General features: G+C 54.9%; 1 protein-coding gene across 4 annotated transcripts; it reads left to right on the top strand.

Annotated features, from left to right (window-relative positions):
• Nucleotides 1-1,999: 1,999 nt before the first annotated feature.
• LOC136004884 (receptor-type tyrosine-protein phosphatase kappa-like) lies at nucleotides 2,000-27,491 on the top strand. 4 transcript variants are annotated; one of them, XM_065661827.1, is made up of 30 exons: nucleotides 2,000-2,267; nucleotides 8,875-9,057; nucleotides 9,635-9,859; nucleotides 11,183-11,434; nucleotides 11,570-11,722; nucleotides 13,444-13,539; nucleotides 14,658-14,948; nucleotides 15,268-15,365; nucleotides 15,869-16,061; nucleotides 16,267-16,378; nucleotides 16,499-16,745; nucleotides 16,879-16,918; nucleotides 17,463-17,568; nucleotides 17,748-17,815; nucleotides 18,044-18,186; nucleotides 18,316-18,403; nucleotides 18,998-19,068; nucleotides 19,331-19,367; nucleotides 20,269-20,366; nucleotides 20,551-20,667; nucleotides 21,772-21,929; nucleotides 22,006-22,141; nucleotides 22,839-22,988; nucleotides 23,133-23,232; nucleotides 23,730-23,809; nucleotides 24,227-24,361; nucleotides 24,748-24,873; nucleotides 25,512-25,669; nucleotides 25,920-26,055; nucleotides 26,646-27,491. In XM_065661827.1, the coding sequence occupies exons 1-30, from the start codon at nucleotides 2,162-2,164 to the stop codon at nucleotides 26,718-26,720; spliced, it is 3,978 nt and encodes a 1,325-aa protein (XP_065517899.1). In that variant the 5' UTR covers nucleotides 2,000-2,161; the 3' UTR covers nucleotides 26,721-27,491. The 4 variants fall into 4 exon arrangements, with proteins under 4 accessions (XP_065517899.1, XP_065517896.1, XP_065517897.1 ...); XM_065661824.1 differs by lacking the exon at nucleotides 11,570-11,722 and having other exon boundaries at nucleotides 13,297-13,539; XM_065661825.1 differs by lacking the exons at nucleotides 8,875-9,057; nucleotides 11,570-11,722 and having other exon boundaries at nucleotides 13,297-13,539.
• Nucleotides 27,492-27,625: the final 134 nt, after the last annotated feature.

Genomic DNA, 27,625 nt, shown 5'->3' with positions numbered 1-27,625 from the left:
GACGTGGCTCAGATGACAGCACACTGCGAGGTCGTGGCAAGGTGGGATATGTGCGAGACAGAATGCCTGGATTCTGGCATCACATTAGGATGGAGCTCCCTGCCTGCAATCTACACAAATAGACCCTGCTCATCTTCCTGCTGTGCCAAACCTGTGCTCTGTGATGGGGTGTCACAGTGGGACCTGCCAAACCCAGAAGCCCCAGGACACCTGCGTCCTGTCTTGGTGCAAACAAGCCAAAGCTGTCTTTGTGGCTTTGGGTTTGCCTTGTGCAACCAGAGCATGTAGCTGCTGGACCCACCGGGGAAGGTGGCACTGGCTTGCAACACCCCCGTACCCTCCGCGCAAGAGCCCGCGTTACGCTCAAGGCTGGATTTTTTCTGATGTGGAGCAAGGGGAAGTGTGAAGAGCGGAAGAGCAAGAGGGCTTCCCGGCAACTGCTTGGGCCACACTTCCCCCATGGCTTTTGAGGTTTCAGATGGGGCAATGAAGGGCTTTTGGAGATGCCATATACTGTTAACATAGTTGCTGACAGCCACTGTGCGGGCAGTGGTGCACAGAGGGATTGGGCATGTGATTTATTCTTTTTGTCTTTTTCAATTTATGGGATTTCTCTACTGATTTTTCCAAAGATCCTCCAAATAAACAACCTATTCCTACCGATAGAGTGTGCTTTTGTAGCCCTTCAACTACTTCTTGAAAGACCCACAAGCATCAAGGGGAAGGGAGAATTGATATCTGAGTTGCTGGCTGTGCACTTGCAACCCCAAGGCACTTGTTAGCATTTCAATATGGTAAACTTCCTATGGGTGAGCTTCAAACCTGAGCAAAGGAAACAAAAAGTCACGTTCCTCGGGGAGACCAGTGGCCCTGCCAGCTCTGTTGCAGGAGGAGGTGAAACACAGACAAGATTGAGAGGATGACACTGCATTTCTGAGCATAAAGGGCACAAGGAAGTGGCCAGGCAGACTCCAGCTTTGTCCCTAGACATAAAAGACTGATGGAGGATCTGCCCTCAAGCACCATAACTGCAGAAAAAGAAGACTTGTACCACATCGTGCTCAGATTTTTGGGGTGGATGGAGCATTTGGAGGGCCAGCTCATGGTGGCCTTCTTGGTGCTGCTGAATAAAGGTGTTGTAGGGTATGCAAATCAAGCAAAGCACGTGCACCAGTAGAAAGCAAAGCCTGACCCCAGGCTTGGGAGTACTGGGTCTTGCTGAAGAGCAAAGAGGAAGGCTGTCACAAGGGACTGCAGCCCTGTAGCGGAGCCTCAGGAAAGATGCCAGAGCTTGTTTTGATCTCTGCTGTGTGTTTTGGCTGGGATGCAGACCAATCACATCCAGCTGGAGCACAGATTCATCACCTCCTGCCCTGGGCCACCTCAGGTCAGCTGCCCTGGCCAGTGCCACCAGCCTCCAGCTGTACAGTGTCACCAGCAGCCACCTCCCTGCCCACTGCTGTCCCTGTGACACCTTCTCACCTCTTCAAGGCCATTCCCACACCCAGCATGTGTTGGTAACACAACCTGCCACAACACTTCGGCTCCAGGTCCCCAGGGCTCTCATCAGCTAATCCCTGAGCATATGCTCTCAGCCCAGTCTTGAGCACCCAGCCCTTTCTCCCAAAACCACGTCTTTCCTGCCCGTGGCATGCACTGTCAGGTAATTAAGACAATCAGTGCACTTCAGAAGTCCTTTCCATCACAGTCCTCATCAGGCAGTAACAAGGTGAGAGTTGCCCTGCTGCAGTCTCTGCCTGGTTTTACTGTGTGTGTATGGGGGCTCCATCTTCCTGAAAAACCCCGGCCACGGGCGGGCACAGCTCACAGGTCCTTTGGGGACTGTCGATATCTGTGCTGGGAGAGGAAGCAGCAACCCAGCTGCTGTGGCTGGCAGCATCTCCTGCCACGAAGCCTGAAAACTGTGGTTCTCAGGGCAGCGCAATCGTGAAAGGGGCGTGAAGCTGCCCCAGTGCAAAGAAGAGAAGAAGGAAAGCAGCACTTGACACTGGCAGAGGTTCCCTCTCCAATGAGGAAGCTTCTTGCACTGTATGTGATTTCTGTTTCCTTTGTGTGCTCACACCTCCTGCAATCAGACGGGTGTGCTGCGAGGAGCCCGGCAGGGCTGACACCTCGTCCTGCCCTGGAAGCATAAGCAAACATGGTCCTGCCGCGATGGATCTTTCTCCTGCTCCTCACACCTCTGCTGGCAGCAAAGGAGGAGGAAGAGCCGGACCCCAACATCTCCGGAGAAGCTGAGGAAACGGGTAAGAAGGGCTCACTCCTGTACCCACAAAAGAAGGTTTTGCTGCCCTCCTGCTGTTAGGTTGCCTTGTATCTTTACTGCATGCAGGATGTATCAGAGAGGACTGCAGGTGATGTCCATACCTGGGCCCAAGAGATCTGGGTATTAGTTGGGTTTTTGGGGTGAAGCTCTGTTTGGGGATGGAAGGCAGAAGACCTCAGCGTGATGGAAAAGCCTCTACAGGGGCTGTAATGTTCCTCTGAGGAGCAGTGAGTGTCCCTGGGAGCACAAGGTGGCTGCATCTCCTTGCACATTGCACAGATGCCATATCCTGACTGCAGTGGAGATGGGTGCTAATGCCCAGCAAAGACATAGGGAGACATAAGCTGAGTCCCTGTTTATCCAGGAGGCACACGAAGTGCTGGGATTGCTCTTTAATGGGCTTCCTTGGTGCTGGAAGTCCAGGGCACTCCTAGGACTCTGCCAGGCTCTTCCTACACAGAAGATGCACATTTTCATCTCAGCAGTCAGTTCCTGGGTATCTGCAGGCTCACATGTTATCTGACCTCCCAGCAGGTCTGAGATGTGGTTCAGGGGCTGTGACCTTGCATTGTTCTGCATCTCTCTGAACTGGAGTGTTTCTCTAAACCAATCTTTGACAAAAATCACTAAATTAGCGTCCAGCCATGTTCCAGTCCATGGCGAGGATGTGTCTGGGCTGATGCAGGCTGGAGAAACCTGCTGATTACATATGGTATGATAGAGGCTGGGGAATGGGACCAGCACCTTTCATTGCTGGTGTGAAGTGATGGCAGGATCTGTACTGTGTGATACGTGCCATAGCTCCCAGTTCCCCCATAGGAGCTCACAATCCCTGTAGCCATAGAGGCACATGGAGCCTGTGCCTCTGTGGTTGCAGGGATTGCGAGCACAGCGCACTGTTACTCAAAAACCAAGGTCTAAACCTGCAACAGAGGATATCCTCCTGCCCAGAGTGGCTTCCCCTTGTCCAGATCCCCCACTCGAGCTGCTACCAGGACAGCATCTGCAACCATACCCAAGGGTGGCTCTCCAGCTTGCTTGCGCAGCACACACTACAGCCAGGACCTGTCCCCACCATGTGCGGTGGGATGCAGCAGATGGGCAGCAGACTCGATGCGCTCTGCACATCTCGATCACCCAGCTCATCCCTGGGGCTGCCTGCGGCAGAGATGGTATTGCTGAGTTCGCGCTTTGCTGTTTGTGAAAAGAGGAACCAAGACAAAAGAGTGTTGTCAGCCGCACCCAGCAGTGCGGGCAGCCCTGCTGCATCCTCTGCACGTGGGCTCATCCCATTCTGGGACCTGCGCTTTATGGATTGGAGGCCTTCTCTTGCTGAGGGACAGGACAAGGGGGTTGTCCAGGATGGGGCAGGAGGGTCCCTCCCATCCATATTAGGGTGCAGTGGCCTCTATGGGGCAGACAGCAGCAGTGGGGCTGGGTAAAACTGTTGGGTAGAGACTTGGGACACAGGACATGACCTAAAGGTCTCCCTTTTCAGGGGTCCCTGAGCATCTCCCATGACCCTTGCAAATGTATGGTGTAATCAGGGAGAGGCAACAGCCAAGTGAGGACTGGATAAGCTGCTCCCACTCACATTGCTGACCCTTTGCAGAACTTACAAAGTCCCCCCATGCAGAGGGGACCAGAGTGCAGGGTAATGTGGGGCTGTCCCCATGCAGCAGGGCTGCTCCTGCCTTCCCAAATCACCATGTCGCTCCCCACCCAGCACTGAGCACTGGCAGCACTGGTAGCACTGGTTCCTGAAAAGCCACAGGCATGGCAGTAGTTTGGGTGAAGGGCCTGGCATTTGCTGAAGAAATGAGGGCATATGGCTGAGGAGAATCCCAGGGATGAGGGAAAAGCAGAGCAGCTGCAGGCAGAGGATGTGGTTGGTGCACGTGCTGCAAGAGTGAGCCAGCACAGCACTGATCTCTGCTCACCCCATCCCACTGTGCAGGGTGCATTGTCTCACTGTCCTGTTGTCACCTTATTGTCCTGCTGTGCTGTTCTTACGGGGGTTTTCTCCCACCTGAGATGCTGCACCTCTGTGAAAACCTCATTCCCTTACAGGCCCAACATGGATAGAAGGCAGGTGGAGAAGCTTCTAGGGAATAATTTCCTTGCAGAGGCAGGGTCTATGACCCAGGCTGGCCCTGATCCCTTTCTCATCAGCCTTGCTTAACACTACATAGTGATTTAATTGTGGCTGCCAAGGTGCTCTAACTAGGGGCATACTGCAGTGCCCGGTGTGTAGGAGGGTGCGAGGTAAAATTAAGCCACACTCAGTCTGAAAGGTTTTGTGTCAGCGGGACCCTGATTTCAAACAGTGCTTAGAATAAATCCTGTTGGGAGCACAAACACTAAGAGATGCTGCAGAGGAGTGCCTTGGGGCTCAGAGCTGTGTACTCCACCATGCTTCTCATTACCAGAGTACAGATTCAGGAAATGAGTATTTCACCTCCTGTCCTTCAACCCATGTCCTAGCCCCTTTTCTATGGCAGAGCAGTACAGGTTAAAGTGCCACCATTTCCCTATTCTTCCTGCAGTGCCTTGTTCTGTGATCTGCTTTGCCACCTCCTTTTCCCAGCACTGCTGCCACGCAGAGCATCTCAGAGATGTCTCTGCCCCTTTCAATCTCACCCTGCCCATCGCTCTCAAAGACCCACTCAGCACCTTTGGTTGCTAGTGATGAGTACAGAGATGCTTTAAGACCTGTGTGCATCTTCTCAATGGCTTGCAATACCACTTTCCATGGTGGAAATGGTGGTTGCTTTTCTTAGCAAGCACGTGGCATCAAACACAGCAAGAGGCCAGTGTGCTTTGCTGTTATCTCTGCTGCTGTGGGAGAAGGGTTGAGCTTTGCCTGCTGCTCCTTAGATTTCCCCTTGTCTTTTATTCTTTATGTATGGGATAATACAATGTAAGAAAGTACATCTTTCTCTGGTAAGCAAAGGGCTGACCTGAATTACCAGCATAGCTATTTGTCCTGATCCTCCCCGACATCTGCTTCTGGTGCATGCTGGGGCTTTGTTTTGCCTGCCAGGCTCATAACTCCTTTGCAGCAGGGACAGGCAGCCCAGATATTTCTGTAAAATGCTCTCTATATTCATGGGTATTAAACCATATTAACAAGGAGGGTATTCATTTAGTAGAATCAACTGAAAAAAAAACCCAAAACCAACCCACATAACAGTTAATCTCTGACTATATGAGGCAAATAAGCCAACCTTTTGTTACCACTCCTGCCTAGGCATTCAGCATTGTCCATTTTGCAGTAAGCACACACTGCACATTGTAAGAAGTGCCTGTTTGATCACATCTACACCATATTTTCCATGCTGAAATCTCACTTGTCTCAGCCTCTTTCCTATAGCTGGGGGCGGAGAGCCTGTGGGCAGCACTCTGCATACCACGGTTCAGGGTGAAAAACAGTGTCTGATGACTGTTTCTTTGCTCTCCCAGAAGCTGTTAGTCCCTATGAGGCCAGAAGCTGAGTGTTTCTTTCCCCTTTCTCTCTGAACACCCTCCCTTTCCCAGCAGTGCCCCATCCCCCTGTGCACAGATGATGTGCATCCACCTCCTTCGCACAAGTGATGAGCGCCAGACTGATAAAGACTTCCCCTAGCCACCACCAAAGCACACAAATGGGTTAGAGCAAAGGCTCCTTTGCTCCAAGGAGCTCTTTTCCCATGACAAATGTTATGGGAAAGTGTAAGAAAGAGGGTGAGGACAGAGGTGTCCCTGTGTATCTCGACTGCACCCCACAATCATGGGTTAGTTTCTCTCAGTGAGTTTCAAATATACTTATATCCCTGCTATTAGGCTTATTGGAGAAGTGAGGTTGAATTAGATGGTATTCAGCGACGTTCTTGAGACAAAAACAGAGGTGGGCTGAGAGTGCCTCCTCTTCCCTTTTCTGTGTGGAAGCAGAGACTTCGAGGTTCTACCCTCAAGCAGTCATCAGAAAAGCCACCAGGAAGGGCTCTGAGCAGCTGCAGGTGCCTGAGTACAAATGGTTTCAGTGCTGTAACACCCTGCCTGTTGTCAGCTTCTCTGCATGGATGGCATGGGCGCTGGTAGAAAGATGCTCTGTTTACAAGGAGCTTTGGCAGCCTCCCAGGCTGTCTCACTGATGTACACTACCCTTTTGCAAGGCAAGCAAGCTCATTTTGTCATACCCATCCCTCTGTCAGACAGCATTAATCCCCAGCCTAATTTCAAAGGCTGGTGCACTCTCCTACAGCAGCACCCCCCAGGCTCCTCTGAGGATGGGAGTGAGCTGTGGGCTCTGCCTGCCCTTTCTAATCAATCCCACCCAGGCTTCGCGCCCCATCCCATGTGTTCCATGCCCAGCCCAGGTCAGGGTGCTGTGTCAGTCCCAGTCCACCCCATGCATGAGCATGACATGACCACATCTGGCAGGCCAAGGTGCACAGAGGAGCCTGTAGGGAAGAAAAAGGGAGACCAAATGACTGCTCCCATAGCTCAGAGGGCTCAGAAGGGAAAGGACAAGGTGCAGAAGACAGGCATCCCATTAGTGCTTGCATGGGGCTCAGTGGGCACAGCCAGATACAAAGAGGGACCAAGAGGGTTTGCCTGCAGGACTGCTCACTTGTGCAGTCCTTGTGCCTTTACCAAGCCTTTTTCACCTGACAAAAGGAAAAGATTCTGTGGTTCTATGCTGACATCTCTGGCAAAGGGTTGGGGCTGATAAATGCCCATCTTTAAGAGAAGTGATTCACTGGAGACCTGATGGAGGTGGCCAGCCTAGTCAGAAATGTGTGGCTGTTGTTCCAGCTTCTTAGTCCAAGGGATCCCTTCGCACCCTCTTCCAGCCCGGAAGCTTTACGCAGCACCTATTTACTTTTACCTTAGTGAAACACTGAAAGCTAAGGGAAAGACTGAATCAATTCCAAGTGCCTGCCAACAGTAATAGTTACAACACTACATGCTCCTAACTTCAGCATGCAGAAGCTTCACCTTTCGGTAAAAAAAAAAACTCCATAAACTTTAAACAAAGAGCATTTCTCTTTTGTACTACAGCAAGTCTGCACTGTGCAACACCTTTAACACAGCAACCATGAGAAGTGGCCTTTTTAAACTCACTGTTACCCCTGGCCTTTTGTAAGGAAGCACCATGCAAGGCCAAAAACCTCTAGAGAGGTTCATTCAATCAGCGGTAAATGCTTTGCTACACAAAAGGCAATAAATGTGTTGGTGAGTGGCTCAGAGAGGGCTGGGAGCAAATCAGAGCTCTGGCATGCAGCCACAGCCAACCCTGCCAGCAGAGCATCAGTGTCTGTAGGAAGACACTGTCCCAGATACCTCTTGAAATCTGCACCTCTGTTACATGCAGAGGAGAATTCACCTTTACCTCCTCATTTCCTGCCCTGCAGGTTGCCATGTTCTGCGCTGCTGGTGGGGTTTGTGTCACTGCAGGGATGGTAACAGCCACCAGGAGGTACAGAAGCACTTAGAAAAGGAAAAGTAATGAAAAATGAAACACCATAAATGCCTTCATGAGTAGCTGTCACCTGCCTGAATAATTGCTGCTCTGTTTACCATTTTGATGGTATTCTATCTATCTCATTTACTTGGCAGGGGTCTTATTCTGGCTGAGGTGATGCAGCTCTTGTGGTCTCTTAGCCTGCTGCATGAGGAGTACAGAACAACCATGGTTTCCTGGCAAGTTCTAATGCCTCCTGGGCATTGTGCGGGGAAGTACAAATTCACTGTGCCTGCCTGGATGCACCCGGGCAACTTCGGACAATGGCTGAATATACTTAGAACTTGACTTACATCTGAATTTGTTTGTAGGAAAGAGCTAACAGAGAGGTACATTTCTTACCACATGAAAATTGGCACCTGGTCAGAGCTCGAGACCCACATTAGTGCCATGCAGACAGGCAGCGGCACTCCTGTCTAAGGAACTAACGGAAAACAAATATAGCGATTTACTTCCATCAATTCCCAACCTGCACATTCCAAAATGCCACTAAACATGCAGCAGGTTAAATAACACGTACCTGCAGTCCCTGCTGAGTCCTTTTTGCCAACCCAGCTGTGGGAATGTTTCCCCTCCTGGGTAAGGATGGGAGTGATATGGGATGGGAGGTACCTGGTCCTAGGAGCCAGCGGGTATTTTGTGCGGGCATGGAAAGGATTAAATAGAAAGTGTAACCTGCAGAGCAAAAGCAAACTGACAACTTAATTGGGCTTTTTGCTGCAAATAAGTGCTTATGTGGGTATAAGCAAGTAGTGCCCAGCAGGATGATGGGGACGCAACTGAGTGATGCCAACAAGGACTCACTGGGTCTGGTGCCACAGCCCCTGTCTTTGGGGGAGAGAGCAGCATCCTCCAGGCTGCTGGAACCCATTGTCTGGGACCCCTCTGCAGCACAGAGGGGCTCTGGGTACACTCCTGCACTGCAGCTGAGGGTGCAAGGGGATCAGTATACCCAGGGCTGCATTCTGGAAGGTGATTTTCTGTGCCGCCCCTCTGCAGTGATGGGGACCTCATCACCCCCCGCGGGTGCTTCTGGAGCCCAGTGATGCTCAGGGCTCTCCCTCATGGCTTTTGCACACAGGAAGATGTAAAGCTCCCTCTGACTGGGACTCCAAGCTGCGGCTGATCCCATACCACAGCAGCTATGCCCTGAATGACTTGGTGCAGCTGAGCTGTGCTGGGGAGTATACGCCATCAGTCTCTCGGATCAGATGCATTTCCAATGGGACCCACACCTTGTGGAACACGACTGCCACCTGCAAGGGTAAGCAGAGCATCACCCTGATGTCACTTACCTGTGGTGCAGGTTAAGGGTGCTGAGCTGGTGGTAAACCCTCCATGACTGGGTCGTGCTTCAGCCCCACTGGGGTGGCATTCCAGGAATGGGAGACCTGGATATCTCGGCTTTCCCCCCTGTCCTGGCAGTGCCAGGGCACTTTTTGTCTCAGCACACTGCCATGGGCAGCTACCGGTGTCTGTGGTCGTGGGGAGTGATTCAAAGGCAGAAACAAGGGTCCCAGCACTGAGACTGACTGTGTGTCCCATGCCTTCAAACAGTTCCTAGGCATACAGCTGAGGTGGTGAGAGTGGAAGGGAGGAACCCAGTCCATGGACAACCTTATTCAAATGGAGCCTGAGTGGGGAAGCCTACATGTCTGTGGGGATAGACAGGATTGCTCCTGGGATAGACCTCTCTCCTGCTACCTTAACTAGGTGCAAAAAAGGGCTTTGGAGTTGAGTGTGGTAACCAAAGTAGCTGCACAGTGTCAAAATGAGGGCAGTAGACCCCTTAGCAGGCCCCTTTCCATCCTGCTTACACTGTCTCCTGCTCCTCTGTGCAGAGAAATGCCAGCAGCCCCAGTGGGACTCGAGGCTCCACTTTGCCCCACAGAAGAGTTTCTACAGGATCAATGAAGAGGTGACACTGAGCTGCTCTATGGAGGATCCTGTTCCCCTTGCCGTGATCAGATGTGCAAAAGGGACATCTCCAGATTCTAAGTATGACTGGGAGATGGAGAGTCAGGGAACATGGCATGGGGTGGCAGAGAACCTGACCTGCACCACAGGTAAGTGGGGAACAGCAGGCCTCCCTGCTACATGCATATCTTCTTGAGGAGGCACCTTGAATATCCTGACATACCCACGAGACACCTTGGCCACGGCTCAGAGACAGGCCCCAGATGGGAGCAGACTCCTTTAGAAGCCTGCAGTGTGGGACAGGTTTTCTGACTGTCCCTGCATTTCTTCCCAGTCAATTCCTGAGTTGCAGGACATGGGGAAGCTGGAGGAGGCCAGATCCTGCCCCTCACTTCACCCCTCTCCCAGTGTCCTAGATCATCACCTTGCCCAGCCATACACTCCTGCCCTGGAGATCTCGGGTTGTCTTTCCCCATGGTCAAATATGTGCAAGCGAATTTCTGCAAGCAACTCTGTAAAAGCAGTCTATGGAAATGCCTGGTGGGGCAGGAATAGCACAGGTGCCTGGATACACCTTCTGAGGTCCATAGAGTGCACAGGCGAGGCAGCAGAAGCTCTCCCATGTCCCCTCTCTACCTTCATCCTTGATAGCCAGCCATGCTGCTGCCAAGCTGAGCAGCACGCATGCTACCGTCCCTCCTTGGTGCTGTGTTGCCCATGCAAAGTGTTGAAGGAGGCAGCACAGCCAGGAGACCAGAGACAAGGTAGTGCCAGATGGGGAAGCCGTACGGGAAAGCCAGCGGCTCCTGCAGTGGTTTCTGAGCAGGGCAAGTGTGGGACCCTGCAGATGGGTGCCAGGGCATCGGGCAAGTTTGGGGGCCAGCACTGTTGTGCCCACGGAAGTGCCATGATCCTTGCTGTGCCTCCCTGGGTTGCACAGGCCTGCCTGTCCCCCTGCCTGCCCATGCAGATGAGGAGCCCTGCAACCACAGGAGCTGGGTTAAAGGGGCTGAATTGAGCCCTGGGGCAGCCCCTGGTATCAGGGCTGGAGACTGAGGGGGATGGAGCTGAGGGAAGAGCAATGACCCCCCTCAGGTGATGGGGATGCAGGACTGGCCCGGGCAGGGGCAGAGTTGTGCTGAGTGTGTGGGTGAATGAGCAGGCAGCCCAGTGCTCAGTTGAGATGGGAGGAGAGAGACAACATGGGAACCTCCCCGCTTGGGGCTGTGGGAGATGGCTAAGATGTCCACAGACAGAAGTGGGTGGATAGGGGATGTTCATGGATGACGGATATCCTTCATGCTTCAGGTACACAAGGAGAACCCCATCCCAACAAGCCTTACCTATGGGTGATGTCCTAGCAGATGGGTATTTCACCTCCCCTCTCCCTCCAGGGCCTGATGGATCACTGGGGATCTCCCTCCCATGTCCCTCCTCAGCACCTCCCACCCCAGCTAACACCCTCTTTTCAGCTCCACCAGAAATGTGCCAAAGGCCCCGGTGGGACACAAGACTCCGGCTGAAACCAAACCAAGATAATTACCAGAAGTATGAAGAAGTGATGCTGAGCTGTCTTAAGGGTTTCCAGCCACCCTTCACCCATGTCAAATGTATAGGAAAGAACATGTCCAACAGCAGTGGGAAACCTGAATACAGAGAGGTTTGGCTTGGAAAGGATAGCAGAGGCCAGTGGAGCCAGGCTCAGGACAGAGTGGAGTGCATTGGTAAGGGTAGCATCAGAAGCTCTCTTGGTTGCCCTGCTCTGCCCCTAGCTGAATGATTGCTGATATCCCACCACCACCTCCTGTCCCAGCTTGTCACCCCCCACCCCATCTAACCCCCACTTTCCCCTATGACAGAAACATGCCAAAGGCCCCAGTGGGACAGAAGTCTCCAGCTGGCACCAGACCAGAACAATTACAAGAAGAATGAAGACGTGACGCTGAGCTGTCCTGAAGGTTTCCAGCCATCCTTCACCCATGTCAAGTGTTCGAGGGAAGCCCAGTCCACCAGTCACGGGAAATCAGAAGTTTGGTTTGGAAAGGACAGCGGAGGCCGGTGGAACCGCATTCGGTACAAAGTTGTGTGCATCGGTAAGGGAGGCATCAGGAGCAGGATGCTCCTTTGCAGGGACAGGATGCTAGGAATGCGTAGGGGTGAGAGTCAGCATGGGAAGGTCAAGGTTTTCCCTTGGGGCCAGTGCTGGGAGGTTTGGTGACCGTGGAGCAGCTCCTGCAATTAAAGGATGAGGGTACATGTTGTGTTCTGCACGGCATCAAAGGCTGCCGGGGACCACACAGCTTAGAGGGAGTGAGGGCAGAAGGATCTCTTTGTCGTTTCATGTGAGCTGTGATGGAGGTGTCCCAGGAGGGGACACACTGTGCTGCACTGCCCTCTGTTCCCTGCACCACGTCCTGATGTTCGAACAATCACAGACACTTGTCTGGCTGTGGGAACTCTCCCAAAAGCTCATGTCCAGCTCTTAGGAACACAGTGACACCAAACTCCTCCTACTCCCCTACCAGGGAGCAGGAGTGACAAGTTTTGTCCATCAGAAGGCACCTTGCTGCTGCTTTTCCAGATGGATGTGCCTGGCTGCAGGCACTGGCCAGGTGCCTGTGATGGGGCAGGTCAAAGATGTGGCCGTGGTTGTGGTGCTCAGTAGGGCATCTCTTGCCTTCTGCAATAAGGGGTGTTTGAGAGCAAACCTGACCATGAGAGGCCTGACACCAGCACGTCTGGTACTGCTTTGTGGCTATTCAGAAGATGGTCTGAACCTTGTGAGATCCCTTCTCCGACCCTCTGGGAGAAGGAAGATTGCATTTTAAGCTGTTTGAGGCTGCTCAGAGCCCTCACAGAGGCTGGGACAGGGACAAGCTCATTCCTAGGTGCCAGCCGGTACGAATCATTACCGCTAAGCCTGGTCCCACAGCAGTTGGCAGACTGCAGGGACAGGCTGTGCCTACTCAGCCCAGGGGATGGTGAATGTGGTGAGGAGCGGATGTGGAGGATGGAGCAGGGTTTCTGGCAAGAAAAAGGGGCAGGAGTTGTGGTGAAGCAGGTGATGTGAATGGAGAAAGCATTGCTCATCCCATGGCGCACTGCACTGTGTAATGGGACAGAAGTGGGACAGACCTGAGGGAGTGACTGATCCAGCCCGGAAGTGTCAGAGGGGCACCTCCGGTCCCTGCGGGAGAGATGAGCCATGGCTGCAGAGAGGTGGTGCCACGGCCCATCAAGGGCAGCCTGAGCTGGGGGGGGGGGGCATGTCTGAATGGGGGCCTGGAGGGGGTCTGCTGGTGCGGGCTGAATGTCCTGGGAAGCTCTGTGCTGTGGGCTGTGTTGGAGGGAATACAGTGTCCTTGGACACAAGGGTGGATGCATGAGTGGATGCAAGGGTTCATGCATGAGTGACCCTTCGTGCTACAGGTACACAAGGAGAGCCTGAGCAAAGGCTCTCATGCTGGCAGCAGGACATGTCGCCTTCCCTCTCCGGCCAGGGCCTGATGGATTGCTTGGGATTTCTCTCCCATGTCCCACCTCAGCAGCTCCCATCCCAACTAACACCCACTGTCACCTCCACCAGAAACGTGCCAAAGGCCCCAGTGGGACACAAGACTCCAGCTGTCACCAGACCAAGATAATTACTGGAAGTATGAAGAAGTGATGCTGAGCTGTCCTGAGGGTTTGCAGCCATCCTTCACCCATGTCAAATGCATGAGAAAATTCCTAGCCCTAAGTCATGGGAAACCTGTATACAGAGAGGTTTGGCTTGGGAAGGACAGCAGAGGCCGGTGGAACCGCACTCAGAACAGAGTGGAGTGCATTGGTAAGGGAGGCATCAGGAGCTCTCCTGGCTGCCCTGCTCTGCCCATCCTGAGCAGGAGAAGGCAGGCTCTGTGTGCACAGGCCTGGGGATGGAAGGTGCTGCTGAAGCAGTGTTGAGGCAGCCCCTGAGCTTGCCCTGAGTCCCGCCTGGGTTCGCCGGTGCTGGGAGGCTCTTGCTGGAGGTGCAGGAGATGAGGGTGTCCCTGAGGGCTCCTGGTAAGAGCATGTGCACAAAGGAGGGCAGCATGGGAGAGCTCTGTGTGGTGGAGCCCAAGCTCTGCTCAGCATCCGGGTTGGGGCAGGGGTACTGCAGGGCTCTGCTGCCTGTGTCCCCCAGACCATGCAGCTCTCTGTCCCACAGCCTGCTCCCCATGAGCTGTCCCCTCCAGGCTCTGCGTCATGCTCAGCACAGGCTTGGCACCATCTTCCCACCACCTGGGTCTCTGTGGTCCCTCCAAGGGGGAACAGGGAAACAGTGGCAAGATTTGGGAAGGCAGAAAGAGGTTTGATGACAATGGTCCTCTGCTGCTGCCGAGCTCACTGAGTGCCCTGAGACCTGGCTCCTTGTGGGCAGCTCTGCGCATGGGTCGTGTGGGAGGTCTGTAGCAGGGGAAGGGGACGCTCTCCTGTGGCCCCCACCCACAAGAGGGACAGTTCCTTGCATGGCCCAAGCTTTCAGGGTGTCAGGACTGGTCCCCTCAGGTGCTTTGCCGGCTTCATGTGGCAGGTTCCTGGGGCATCACATCACCTGGGCTTCCTGCACAATGCCATGAGGTGCCGGGTTCAAATGCTGCTCCATCAGGCACTGTGCAAGCTTGGTGCATAGTGTGAGCCCCTCATGAATGCGCCAGTCCCTGGCTCTCCTGCTCCTCCTGGGCTTTCCTGAGAGGCTCAGGGAAGCCAGCATGGGGCCCTTTTTCCCCTCATCTCCTTCCTTGGATGTGGTGTAAAGGGTTACTTCGTATGGTGTCCTGGAGCTGCATCTCTCACTCTGCTGTCAGGGAAGATGAGCCTCTCTGCTGGGTCTGTGCACAGGGAATGATGGGGAAGGTGAAGTTTGGCTGCAGGGCTGGGAGGGAGAGGGAAGGCTGTGACCCTCTCGCAATGTCTCCTCCACAGAGGTGCTCCACGTTGACCCTGGGACCCTGGAGGTTTCCAGCACCAGCATCAAACTGAACTGGTCCTGCCGGGTCCCTGAGGCGTGCTCGCACATGCGGGCCACGTGCCGGCTGGCAGAGCCTTCCTCCCCTCCCTGTGAGGCTGAGGAGGTGCCGGGAGAGGAGATGCTCCATGGGCAGGAGGGGACATTCTCCTGCCCTGCTCTGCAGCCCTTCACTGAATACAGTGTCACCATCTTCCGGCAGCCCCTCACAATCCTGTACAAAGGGCTCTTCAGGACAAAGGAAACGGGTATGTTTACATGAAATGTAAGTGTCCCCTTCACCTGCAGTGTTGTCACCCACTGCCTGCAGCGCTGTGCTGAGGCTGGGCTGCTTGGATGCTGTGGGGGTCTGGGGAAGGGGCTGTGCAGGGCCCTGGAGCAGACAGAGCATGTCCCCTCCTCACTGTGCCCTCCTCACCGCATTGTTGCTGTTCCCACTGCTGCAGCAGAAGCAGCCTGTGTGGGACAAACCCCGCTCAGGAGGGTCCCTGTGCCGCCTGTGCCCTGCTCTGTGCTCAGCCCCCGCTCATCAGCCCCACGCGTGACCCCGTTCTCCTGTGCTTCCAGTGCCGGACAAACCAGAGCAGCTGTGGCTGGATCCCAGCACGGGGTCCCTCAGCTGGGAGCCACTGCCCTCCTGCAAAGGGGAGATCATCGGATACCAGGTACCAGGGGACCACGGGCTGCCTGTGTCCTCCTCCCCTTGGCATGTGCCCCCTGCATGGAGCTCAGTGCGGGCAGCATGGGGATGGTGGGGATGGAAAACTGTGATGACCTGAAAGAGAAAAGAGAAGTCAGGGTTGCCCTGTGGTGCTGTCACCACAGTGCCAGTGCTGCTGCAGTGCCAGAGCGGTGAGCTGGCCCCGGGCTCACTGCACCTCTTCAGACAAGCAGGCTGCCTCCTGCCCTCAGCTCCTCACCCAGGCTTGGCCCTTCGCTCACAACCGCTCTGGCAGCTGCCGCGCTGGCTCCACATCCCTGCTCTCTCCTCCTGCCTGCTTGGAGCTCCACGCGTGGGGCCGAGGCTCCTGCTGCTTCCTCGCCGGGGGCCTGGCCCAGGCGCAGAGAGGGGGCCCCTCGCAGGGCGCTTTGCTGCGCCTCGCTGCGCTGCGGGCAGGCTCCCGAGGGCAGGGGGGAGCCGCTGCCCCAGCCCTGCCTCTGTCCGCAGCTGAACATCACGGCCAGGAGCGCGCAGGACCGCGCTTTGCTGGAGCTGCAGCGGCTGCGGCTGAGCAGCTCCGTCACCGCGCACCCGCTGCCCGCGCACGGCCCCGGCAGCAGCTACGCGGTGGCCGTGCGGGGACTCACGGCCGCCGGGCCCGGGGCTGCGGCGCTCCGGGAGTTCCAGACCAAGCGCTCGGGTAAGGCTGGCGCTGAGCCGGGGCGGCCGCGGCGGGTGCCCCGCGGCGGCAGCTCCCTGCGCCCGTCCCCGCGGGCTCCCGGCCAGCGCCAGCAGCCGGGGCGCCAGGAGCTGAGCTCCGCCGCCCGCGCTGCCCGGGGCCGGCCCTGCTCCTCGCACAGCCCCTGGCTGCTGCCGCTGACGCTGCCCCGGCTCTGCCCCTCCAGACGCCCCGCAGCCCCTGGCCGTGAGCTGCCGCAGCGCCCGCGACATCTCCCCCGCGCAAGGGACGGCCGTGCTGCCCCTGCACCCCGTCGCCCGGCACCACGAGCCGCCGACGTGAGTGCGGCCCCGGCAGCTCTGCTCCGCGCAGCCCCCGATGGCTTCCCCGCCGCGGCCCCCCCCCGTTCCGCTCTCCCCGTGCCCACCGCCCGGGTCCCTCTCCCCGCCTCCTTGCAGGGAGCACCAGCTGCTCGTGGCCGCCGTGCACGACAGCGCGACGGTGGAAGGCGTCTGCTCCGCTGAGCCGCAGCCCTTCAACGCCAGCCGGCAGCCCGGGGCCTACGTGGCCGCCGTGCTCAACCTCAGCACCCCCGTGGACTTCGTGCTGGGCGACGGGACCCGCGGGCAGGGCTACCACAACGCTGCCCTCCGGCCGGGCTGCAACTACACGGCCCTGCTCCGCCTCGTGCGCCGCTCGCAGCAGGTACCCTCGCGGGGTCCTGCGCTGTGGGGACGCTGCCAGGGCGTTCAGTGGCCTTGAGTGGGAGACTCTTGCCCCTGGGGTGGGCACTGGGGCAGGACGGGACTGAGATCTCCCTCCCTTCCTCCTTCGCCAGGCAGAGAAGTTCACCTGCATCTGCTACAGCTTCTCTGTTGGTGAGTGGGTTCCTTGCTCCCTGTGCCTGAGCCTTTCTCCTGCATGTTCCCTTTCCCCACCCTGGCCACTTACCGCAGAGAGGTGCTGGCCAAGTGCAGCAGCACTGGATTCTCTTTGTCCTACTTCCATCTTTGTGTAAATTCTCTGAATCTTGAGGCTACCTGTTGCACATGAGCTTTAACCAGCCTTGGGCCACTTGGTCAGGTTGGCACCAATGGCTGCTGGACTCTGTGCGTCATCTGTGCCATCACCACGTATGGCATCTGAGTCCTAGTGCTCCCCTGGTGCATGTGCCACCCCAGAAATGCAAACCTCTTGCCATGGTTGTGCCTGGGGCAGTCAAGGAGGGAGGTAGGGTCCATGCTGGAGGGTATCACACCAAGCTAGCACCTACTCTTTCCTCACCAGCTTTGCTATTCTCCAATGCAAAGCCTATGTTGGAAGATGAGAGAAGATGTTTGTTTCACTCCATGCCCTTATGCAATCTCACAACACCTCGCTCAGGCTGTGTGGGAGCCTGACACTGGCATGTGCTGGTTGCAGGGCAGGAGCCGGTGCCTCTGCTGAGCAGCATGTCCGTAGCTACGGCGGTAGCACTGGTCATCGCACTCCTGGCACTGGGGATTTTGCTGCTCTTTGTGATCTTCAGGTCAGTATGTGCCTCCCCTCCGCTGCTCTCTGTGAGGCATCAGCACCTTGCACTGCCAGGGAATGCCCAAGCAGACCCTGAGATAAAGCGAGGTGGGACATTGGGCTGTTACACAGGCAACAGGCTCTCCTCTCTTTCTCTTTTCTGCTGGTCTATGGACCTGACTTGCTGTTTTGCAGGAGGAAGTTCCACAGTTCAAAAACCTCAGAGAACAGCAGCACTATCCCCCTGAGAAGATATCGAGGAGGTGCAGTATGGGCACAGTGTGCCTTGTCTGGACAGGCTGTCTGTTAAAAGCACAGGCAGGGTGCTTACAGGATCTGTAAGGTCCTTACATGAACAAGGGGATCAGAGCTGGCTGGCACGGGGAAAGAGACACCTCCCAGAAGAAAGGGACCTATGTGGGGAGGGATAATCTAGGGTTTGGAGGGGTCCTGACCACTCTCATGCTAAGCTGGCCTGATGGTCTCTGTAGGTACGAGCAAGATGAACACGCAGATCCCGGTGGAGGCACTGCTGGAGGCTCTGAAGAGGTTTAAGAGGGCAGAAATAGAGGCAGAGCAGACAGAGGATGAATCAGTTGACACTCATGGTGCTGGGCGTCTGGGGGAGTACCAGGTCTGGTCTAGTTTTGCTTTACCACCCGGCTGCATTGTCCTCGCAGCCCTCACACCTTCCTTGGGGAATGTCATGTGGTTGTCCAGAACTCATGCCAATACAAAGAGGGCTTGTCTTCTTCCTCTGCAGCAACTCTCCTCCAGTTTGTTGCATCCCTGCGATGCCGGGAAGGAGCTGTGTAATCAGAGCAAGAACCGCTACAAGAGCATCATCCCATGTAAGCAGGGGTTGGCACAGGCACTTGGGGTAGTTGGGCAGAACAGGGGTCTGGGCTGTTGTAAGTGCACTTCCAACTCTTCAGCAATGCTGAGCTCCTCACCTCATCCTCTGTGGCTACTGAAACTCAAAGGGGTTTTCCAGAAGCATCGTGTTGGCCTCACTGTTTTATATCCAGTTGGAGAATCCTTGTTCTGCTCCTCAAATCTCCCTGCAAGCTTAGTAATTCCTATTCCTGTTCCTTCTGTTAGTCATTGCTGAACACTGCTGTGTCCCATCCAGAGGTGGCTATTTGTGGGAAAACAGCGTGACCCAATTTCTACCAAACCTTAAAGCTCCTCTGGGCCCCACACGGCGTGGGCATTTGGTCATTGCATTGTCTTCCCCAAAACCACGTTGCATTTCCTGCTGTGCCATGTCACCTTTCATCTCATTAGCTATTCTTTACCTCTGAACATGTCCTGATACCTGGAGTGCTGCTGAGGAGGGAGCTGACAATCCCAGATTTCCTAAATTACATCCCCCTCCCTAAACAGTCACTTCGTTGCTGTCCCAAAGAGACCATCCCCCAACTGCTGCCTCCATTCTCTTTCAGATGATCACTGCCGTGTGGTGCTGCAGCCCTCTGACACAGGGAATGGCTACATCAATGCCAGCTACGTGGATGTAGGTATTGGGGAATTGCTGCCCTGAGGAGGGTAGAGGCTCCTGGGGAGGGTAGAGGTGCCTCACCTCTAACAAAAAGGGAACTGTGTGAGGGGACAGGAGCCAAGATGCAGCCCCTGTGTACCCACTCTCCATGCTGGCAGGAGTGGTGCTGTGACACAATGTGCCAAGGCCCAGGGCTCTGGTGCCTGTGTCCTTCATTTCATTCCCTGTTAAACATTAAACCCATGTGATTGGGGATGTTTTAACCTCTCCCCCACAGAGCTACCGGAGTCCACATTTCTTCATTGCAGCTCAAGGTGGGTGCTCCCAGCCCTTATCTCAGGAGGTTAAAGTCACTGGCCTGAGCAATTTGGGGAGTGGGGATGTGGGACAGCATATTGGTAGCAATCGATATCTCAGACCAAGGTCCTGTATGTCCTGTACATGTCTGTCTTGGAAAGTGGTTACCCACTGTGGCACTTTGGCAGCATGCAGATACAGCTGGACCCTGTACTCCTCAAGCTGGACATGGTCTTTCTACACACAATATACATAAACCTAACCTTAACACAAATGCTAAAACCTAACCCTAAAAACTAAACCTAACCCGAAAACCTAACCATAACCCTAACCCTAAACCTAAACCTTAACCCTGACCTTATCTCTAACCCTAAACCCTAACCCTAAACCTAAACCTTAAACCTGACCTTAACTCTAACCCTAAACCCTAACCCTAACTTCCACCACTGGTTTGGTGTCTGGAGTGACAGGGACAAACCTGAAAATGCCTGATGTGCCTGCACTCAGTGCACTCAGAGACAGGCTTCTTCCAACGATGCAAAGCTGGGATGGGTTAGTCTGCTCTGTGCAGCATGCAGTGAGGAGGTCTCATGCTCCTTGCAAAAGCTGCATGAATATGGTTTGAGAAATACAATCCCAAATGTGGGAGCAGCTCACAGTCATCTTGAGTGTCTGGATGGGGAAGACCTCAAAGGAGCAGTGACTCCCTTATATGCCCTGGGCTCCCTCTTCCTTGTCTCAGTTTCGAACATGTGTGATGAAGCGAAAGTGTCCAGCACACTCTGCCAGTGGCTGATGTGCCCAGGCTGGGCAGAGGGAAGCCTGGGGATGCTCACAGCCTGGGAACATCTGAGTTGTTCCTAGGAATAGCTAAACCCCATGGCTTGGACACTGACACAGGGTTCTTCTCTTTCCAAGGCCCCTTGCCTGGGACAGTGCTGGATTTCTGGCAGATGGTGTGGCAGGAGAAGACTTCAGTCATTGTGATGCTGACAGGCTTAGTGGAGCAGAACAAGGTAGAGAAACCATCTTAGACTGGTCTCAGCTTGAGCTTCCACAAAGCCCAGGCTTCCCTACCTGCTTTGCTTTGCTTCTAGCACAGCTATCAGGGAAGGCAGAGAGCAGCTCCGCACCACTGCTGGCTTGCAACACTCCCCCCATGAGTTTGCTAGTGCTTAGTGGTCTCGCTGCTGTTGACAGACCAAGTGTGAGCAGTATTGGCCTGAGCACGAGCAGGTCTATGGAGATTTCACTGTGACACTCAACAACACCAGGACCACCACGGGCCTTGTCACACGCATCTTCTCCCTGCAGAAGGTAAGCCTGGTGTATAGCTGAGATGGGGATGCAAGGGGCTTTAGGGTTTCAGCAGCTGGCAGGAGCTGTTGGCCAAGGGATGCTATGGGAAGCCCTGCCTGGTTTCCTGCACTTACAGGGCAGCATTGGATACCACACTGGGGCACCAGCCCCACAGGTTTCTGTGCCAGGCAAAGGCAGTTGGTCAGCTCCAGTGTTCACCCCATCTGAGTCTGGACAGATGATGCACATGGACAGACTGTGCATCCTTGAGGGCTTGGAGGAGATGATCACAAAGGGCATGAAAGCAGTTAAAGTGTAGAAAATGGCATCTCTATACATCTAGGATGATGGGTCAGGTGCCCTCCTGTCTCATGGGGCAATCTGCAGAGGGTCCATAGTGAACCCTTGGTCATTCACGGTTTCTAAACCTGAACAGACAGTCCATGGTTTAAGATAATGTACATGACAACATTTGTCAAGATGGGCACTTTTCCTGAAGCTATGCCTGAGATAAAAAACAGAAACTGAAAGAGTAGCAAGGAGGGGAAAACAGGTACAATATAAAGAAATTACAGTCATGCATATTGTCATTTCTTGTCTTGCCTGCAGCAAAGTGTAGCTGGAAGGTAAAATTCCAAGAGCACCTGATGGTGAAACAGCAGTTCATCAGCTCAGGCCGAGTGAATGTGATGTTTAGGGAAAAATACATAATGGGCTGATAACAAAAGTGACTACATTCACACCACTGCAGTACCAGCCTTAGGAAATACCTTATTTGAGCAAGCCAGGACTGTTCAATGTCTATGGAATCATTCTAAACTCTGGATTTTATATTTTTTTCCCTCTGGGGCACAAGCTGCCTTTAGTGCTCTGAGCTCACTGTTCACAGCACAGGGGAGCAGAAAACTAAGTGAATTTTGTGGCTATGTGCTGCGTGAATTTGCTCTTTGCTGTCCAATAACCTATAGTGGAGCATTCATTGCAATGAAGGTACTGGGGGGAACACTGAGTGCTGGTATCCCTGTGAAGTGTTGTTTTCCTCTGCTCCACACTTGTTGGCATGCAATTACTCCATGCAAGTTTCCATGTTTCCTGCTCCCAGCCATGTCTCCCTCTTTGCAGGCAGGCTGTGCTTTCCCAAGGGTGGTGGAGCAGTTTCACTACCTGCTGTGGCCAGACCATGGGGTCCCCAGAAACTCTGCCCAGCTCCTGTGCTTAGTGGATGTAGTGAATAAGAGGGCATTGGAAGCACCCGCTGGCCCCGTGGTGGTGCACTGCAGGTACTGGGCTGGGAGCTGTTGGGTGCTGGGAAAGCTGGCCAGGGCAGCCCTGACCCCCAGTTGTCTCTGTCCTCAGTGCAGGGATTGGGCGCACAGGTACCTTCATCGCCCTGGACTTCCTCCTGAAGATGGGGAAGGCTGAGGGGAAGGTAGATGTGTTTCACTGCGTGCAGAGGCTGCGGGAGCAGCGCATCGGCATGGTGCAGACCAAGGTGAGGAGAGCTCTCTGTTCCCTGCATGCTGTCAGGCTGCAGATCTGCTTCCTGTCCTTCCCAGGGGCTGTGGCATGCAAACAGCACTAGCCGTACTATTTGTGGTCTAGACACCGAGACTGGAGTTGCCAGGTGACAGAGACTGCAGGATCTTGTTTTCAGTGCTCTGTCCAAACCTAGCCAGGATCCATATTCCCCTGAGACCCTCTGAAGAGCCAGCAGCATTCCTATGCACCAGTCATCCATTAGTATAATATATTAATTATACATAGAATTAGACAAGAAGCATGAAGAGGCCTTCAGGTTTTCATGGTGTCTGCCCTAGTGGCATCTTCTGGGCAGCAGTGTCCAAGCCTAGGGACTATATCCTGATGCTCAGTGCTGGGACTCTTTGGAGGACACTAGGTTGGGCAGGATCATGCAGCTGCTTGTAGTTCACTGGTTTTCTGGGTTTTCTTCCCCAGAGCAGGGGTCTGGTCTGAGGGGGAGCATTAAACAGCAGGAAGATGGTCTTGCCTGGGTTGTTGCAGTTTCTTAGAGCAGGGCTGCCTGCACTGGGAGGTGTCTGACCTAAGGGACCCACAGCAGGAAAGTAAAGGGTGGACCTGGCTTGTTTCTGGTTGATGCCAGTTGGCTGGAGTCCCAGGGCTCCTCATGGAGCTGCTCCAGACTGCAGCTGAGCCGTGTCCTCATGCAGGAGCAGTACACCTTCCTGTATGAGGTGGTGCTCGAGGGCTTGCTCTGCGGCAGTACTGGGATACCCGTGGAGAGCATCACCAGCCACGTCCGCTGCCTTCAAGAAGCGGAAGCCTCAAGGCACAACAATGCCCTTGAGAAGGAGTTCAAGGTACCACCAGGATCTGATACACTGGGGCTGGGCTGTGGTGCCTCCTGCCAACCCCAGCTGTGGCATGGAGAGCATTCCTTTGGGATGGCTGAAGAAGAGGAAGAGCTGACAGGAAGGACTTGCTTGGCTGAATCACCCCTACAGGCCCTGCAGAAGTTTTCCGAGTTGTTCCAGCTCCTGCCATGCAGAGAAGCAGAGAAACCCAGCAACCAGCCCAAGAACCGCAAGCCAGGGATCCTGCCAGGTACCACTGGCAGGGCTGGGCAGCCTGAGAGTAGGGTGGGGGATTGATGCTGCCCTGCTGCTTCCCTCTCCTGCACCATGCCACTGGCAGGTTCTGCCCAAGGTCCAATTGGCATTTTCTGGTTGGTAATAAATATAAGGCTGGACTCTCCATGAGAGCACAACCCTATCCCTGCTTCCTTTTGGGCTTGCAGGAAACATGCATTCATGGGATAAACATGTCCCTGGGTCTACTCTTTCCCAGTGGAGGAGCCCAGATGAGACATCAAGGAGAAATAAGGAGGGGGGACCTGCTGTGCCTCTATGCCTCTACCTGTGGGGTTTTGGACATCCTGTGTCAGGCAGCCCTGAGCTGTCATGGCCATGGGGCTGGTGGTTCCTGTTCATCCAAGCCCCTCCAGCGCATGCCACAGGACCCCACCACTTGCAAGGAGAGCCCCATGCCTTAGTGCAGGGAGAGAATGGCTCATCACTTCTCTCTGCCCCTTGCCTCCACAGCGGATTCCTGCCGGCCCATCCTGATGTCTTCGCTGAACGCAAACGGCTCTCCAGGTTACATCAACGCTGTGTTTGTCAACGTAAGGCTCCAGCCCCAGTGGGAGGTGCTTGGGAGCAGCAGAGATCCCCCCAGGGTACCACTGCTCAAGGCAGGGCTGGACCATGCCACACCGGTTTGAGGTGTCCCAGCCCTGGGGCTTCTTCAGTGACTGCATCCCAGCGGCTGGGGCCCTGCTGCCAGGAGATGGCCCCCGTGATCAGCCTAAGCCCTGCCTGCACAGGCAGCTCAGCAGGCAGCTGATGGCTTTTTCCTGCTGGGATATGATGAGCTGGGTTGTGATGAGCTGAGGGTCAGCTGGGCGCAAAGCCTGCTCTGGGCAGGGATGGGGTGGGATGCATCTCCCTGGTCCTGTCCTGGTCCTGCCGGCTGTCAAAGGGGCTCCCAAGGGGTGGGTTGTGTGACCTTCTCCTTCCCCGCACCCCGATGTGTTTTGCAGACATACACTGAAGAGGACAGACTCATCATCACCCAGATGCCCTTCCCCACCACAGTGGTGGATTTCTGGGCTCTGGTCTGGGATTACACCTGCACAGCGGTAGTTGTCCTGAACCAGCTGCAGGACCTGGATGAGGTCAGCAGCCTATGAGCATCCCTGCCCTCCCCTACCTCCTTCTGAGGCCGGGCAATATGCTTTCTGCCTTTGCCCCTTTGCCTGCTGCAGAAGCCCACTGCCAGCTTGTGGGCTCCATCCAGGAGACCCCTGAGGACACCTCAGCGGTGCGGTGTCCCCAGTCTCACAGCAAGGGAGCATCCCTTAGGATTTTCTTACCCTTGCCCAGTGTTACTCTTCTGGCTGCAGCACTATGGGTTCATCCCCAGCAAATGGCAGGAAGAGCACACGTGCACACTGTGGCTTATGAACAAGGGGCTGGTGTGTGCACACCTAGGTGAAGGCTGAGCTCTGCCACACGTACAGGTAGGGGCTGTGTGTGGTCACACGTGTGTGTGTGTCTCCAGACATACGCAGAGTTCTGGCCCAATCAGGGCGAAGCTGCCTATGGCCGTTTCCACGTCCACCTCATCTCAGAGGAGCCTGGAGCTGGCTTCACAGCCTGGACACTTGCCCTCACCAACAAGCAACAGGTAAGCACTTTGCACAGAGATGGAGAAAGTCCTTTGAGAATGGCCTTTGCAAGAGCTGGGAGGACCTGCCAAACTCCAGCATCAGCAGGCTTTGACCTGGGGACAAAGTCACAGCTAAGGATGGCCAGGGCCACACCAGTCAGAGGGATGTGATGGGGGCCTGGAATGGCACTGTCCAGAGCAGAACCTTTTGCCCTGGGAGAAAGATTAGTCCCAAGAGGGTAAGGCTGCAGGCAGAGGTATGCTTGTGTACTTGTCTATATGCTTGTGTACCTTTCTATATGCTTGTGTACCTTTCTATATGCTTGTGTACCTTTCTAACTTGGAGGACAGCAGCCATGGGTAGAGTTTGTGCATCTCATGATGGTTCATGGATGACACCAGCTATTATGGGTAGCTGGGCACTGGGCTGGCATGAGTCTGCGCTGAACCTGGTGCTTGTGGTCTGTACATCTGCCAGTCCCAGAGCACTCAGTGGAGAAGGGCAAGGTCTGGGACTGGGCTATCCCACTGTGGAGCTGCTCCCTTGATCCAGTGTGCATGGCTGAGCCAGGACTGACACACTCTGTCCCTCCTCTCCCGCTGTGAAGCAAACGGGTTTCTTCCCTGCCCAACCCAGTGTCTTTCTTCCCCACTAGCCCAAGAAGCCTCCACTGGAAGTGCGGTTCTGGCAACTGAAAGACTGGCCCATGGAGCAGCATCTTCCCCCACACCCTGCCACCATCATCAGCCTGCTAGGGAATGTAGAGACACACCACCGGCAGAGCCGGGATGGACATATCCTCATCACCTGCTGGTGAGTGGTGCTCCTGAGAGGAGTAGCCACAGTGCAGAGCTGGCTCAGACCAGGCTGCAGCAGTGAACCTGGGTCACAGCTCAGTCTTGAGTGAACATAAGGACATGAGTGAGCTGTGTTCGGGGAGGAAGGCTTCCCTGTGTAGGCTGGATGGATGCAGGATCTGTGGACAAGATCATCCTGAGAGCCTGCATGTCTAGTGGGACACCTCTGAGGGTCAGCCCTGCTCTCCCCTTGTTCTCCTCTGCAGGGACGGTGCCAGCCGGAGCGGGATCTTCTGTGCTGCTGGTTTCCTGTGTGAGCAGATCCAAAGTGAGGGGCTGGTGGATGTGTCCCAGGCTGTGAGGATGCTGAAGAGACGGAGGAGACAGATGATTAAAGATGTGGTAGGTGCTGCCTTCAAACCCAGACAACAGGGCAAGACCAGTGCACAGGCTATAGCTTGGACTGTCCCAGCAGCTGCCCTAGCACCAATGTGCTCAGATCACCCTGGGGCTGATGAGATCTCTGAAAACCCTGTTTTCTGCTGCTGCGACAAACACACTGACTGGGGGGAAGGTTCTGCAGGACTGGATGGGCACCAAAGCATCCTGCTTTAGCGCTGCCCTTTCTGGTCCACTTCGTCAGCTCAGCTGGGGGCTGCACTGGTGGGTGCTCGGATGCCTATCCTGCACCCATTCTGCACAACTGCCTATCCTGCACACCATTCTGGGTGCTAAGGGCCATTATAGGTTGAGCAGCCCAAGTAGGAGTGAGCAGTAAACACTTCATGCCATGGATGCTGGCTCCAGTAGTGGGGAAGCCCAGCCCTCTGCTATGCTTATGATTCCTCAACGGGGAAGATGGGCTTCACTGGGAGGAGGAGAATGACCTGTACCTATGCCTGGCTTGCTCAGGAAGCTGTTAGCAACCAAGACTGGCTTTCCATTGCAGTTGTTGGTGTACGAGGTTCTCACATGCATCCTTCTGTCCACAGAAGCAGTATCGGCTCTGCTATGAACTAGCCCTAAGTTACTTGAATTCATTTGAAACCTATGGGAATTTCAAGTAGAGGCATGGCCACAGCACACTTCCAGCCCTCCATCAGTAACGATGGAAACCACAGGAGACAAGAAGGGTGTGCACAGCCCCAGGATGCTTTACTCCCATGAGGAGCCACCCCAAGGGTCCTCTATGGCTGGAAAGCACTAGCTGGACCTTCTCCAAATTGTGGTGAGGCTTTGGAGCAGGAGCCTTTGCCCAGACTTTGCACAGGGACTTACTGGAATCACAGCCTGAGTATGCAGAACAGAGCAGGGGCACCAGGACTTAACCTGTTTGTGCCAGGGATGAAGAGAATCAGGCTCCCCTGTCCCTTCAGGCAGCCCCAGGAAAGTGGCATAGCTCTACCAACATCCAAACAGTGTTCTGCCAGGGGAGCGTCGAACTGCTGTAAGATCCATGGGGCTCAGGAGGATCTGGCCCAATCTGCGTGAAACATGAAGCCCAAGGCCAACAAGAGCCAACGGAGGGACAATCCACAGTCCTTCCCACCCCACACAATCCCTTCCTAGAGCTCCATCTTCCTGATGCTGGTCCAGGTGCCACAGCCCTGCTAGATCCCAAGAGGCTCCCTCAGCATCCTGTCTGGCTCCACCATGTCTAGGTGGTCTGGCTCCCAGGTTGTAGCAGCGCAACATGAACATCTTGGATGTGGTTCCAAGCAGGGGCTGCTGCACCACAGAGACTGGTTCTGCCTTTGCTGCTCAAGGGTCCTCAGAGCCAGAACTGACCCCATGGCTCTGTTCTGCATCTCAGCAATAAAGGCTCTGTGCTAACCATGGTGGTGGTGACCTCTGATCTTCGCTTTTCTTCCAGGTTTGACCTGGCACAGGGGCTGCAAGGGAGTTGAGAGCACACAGGTCCCTCAGCTCTGGCCACAGCATGGGGACAGAACACACTCCTGCCCAAGATGTG

Source organism: Lathamus discolor, chromosome Z (genome assembly GCF_037157495.1).
Source record: "Lathamus discolor isolate bLatDis1 chromosome Z, bLatDis1.hap1, whole genome shotgun sequence".
Lineage (NCBI taxonomy): Eukaryota > Metazoa > Chordata > Aves > Psittaciformes > Psittacidae > Lathamus > Lathamus discolor.
Note: the sequence above shows the minus strand (reverse complement) of the source record. Positions and strands in the feature narration are given on the sequence as shown.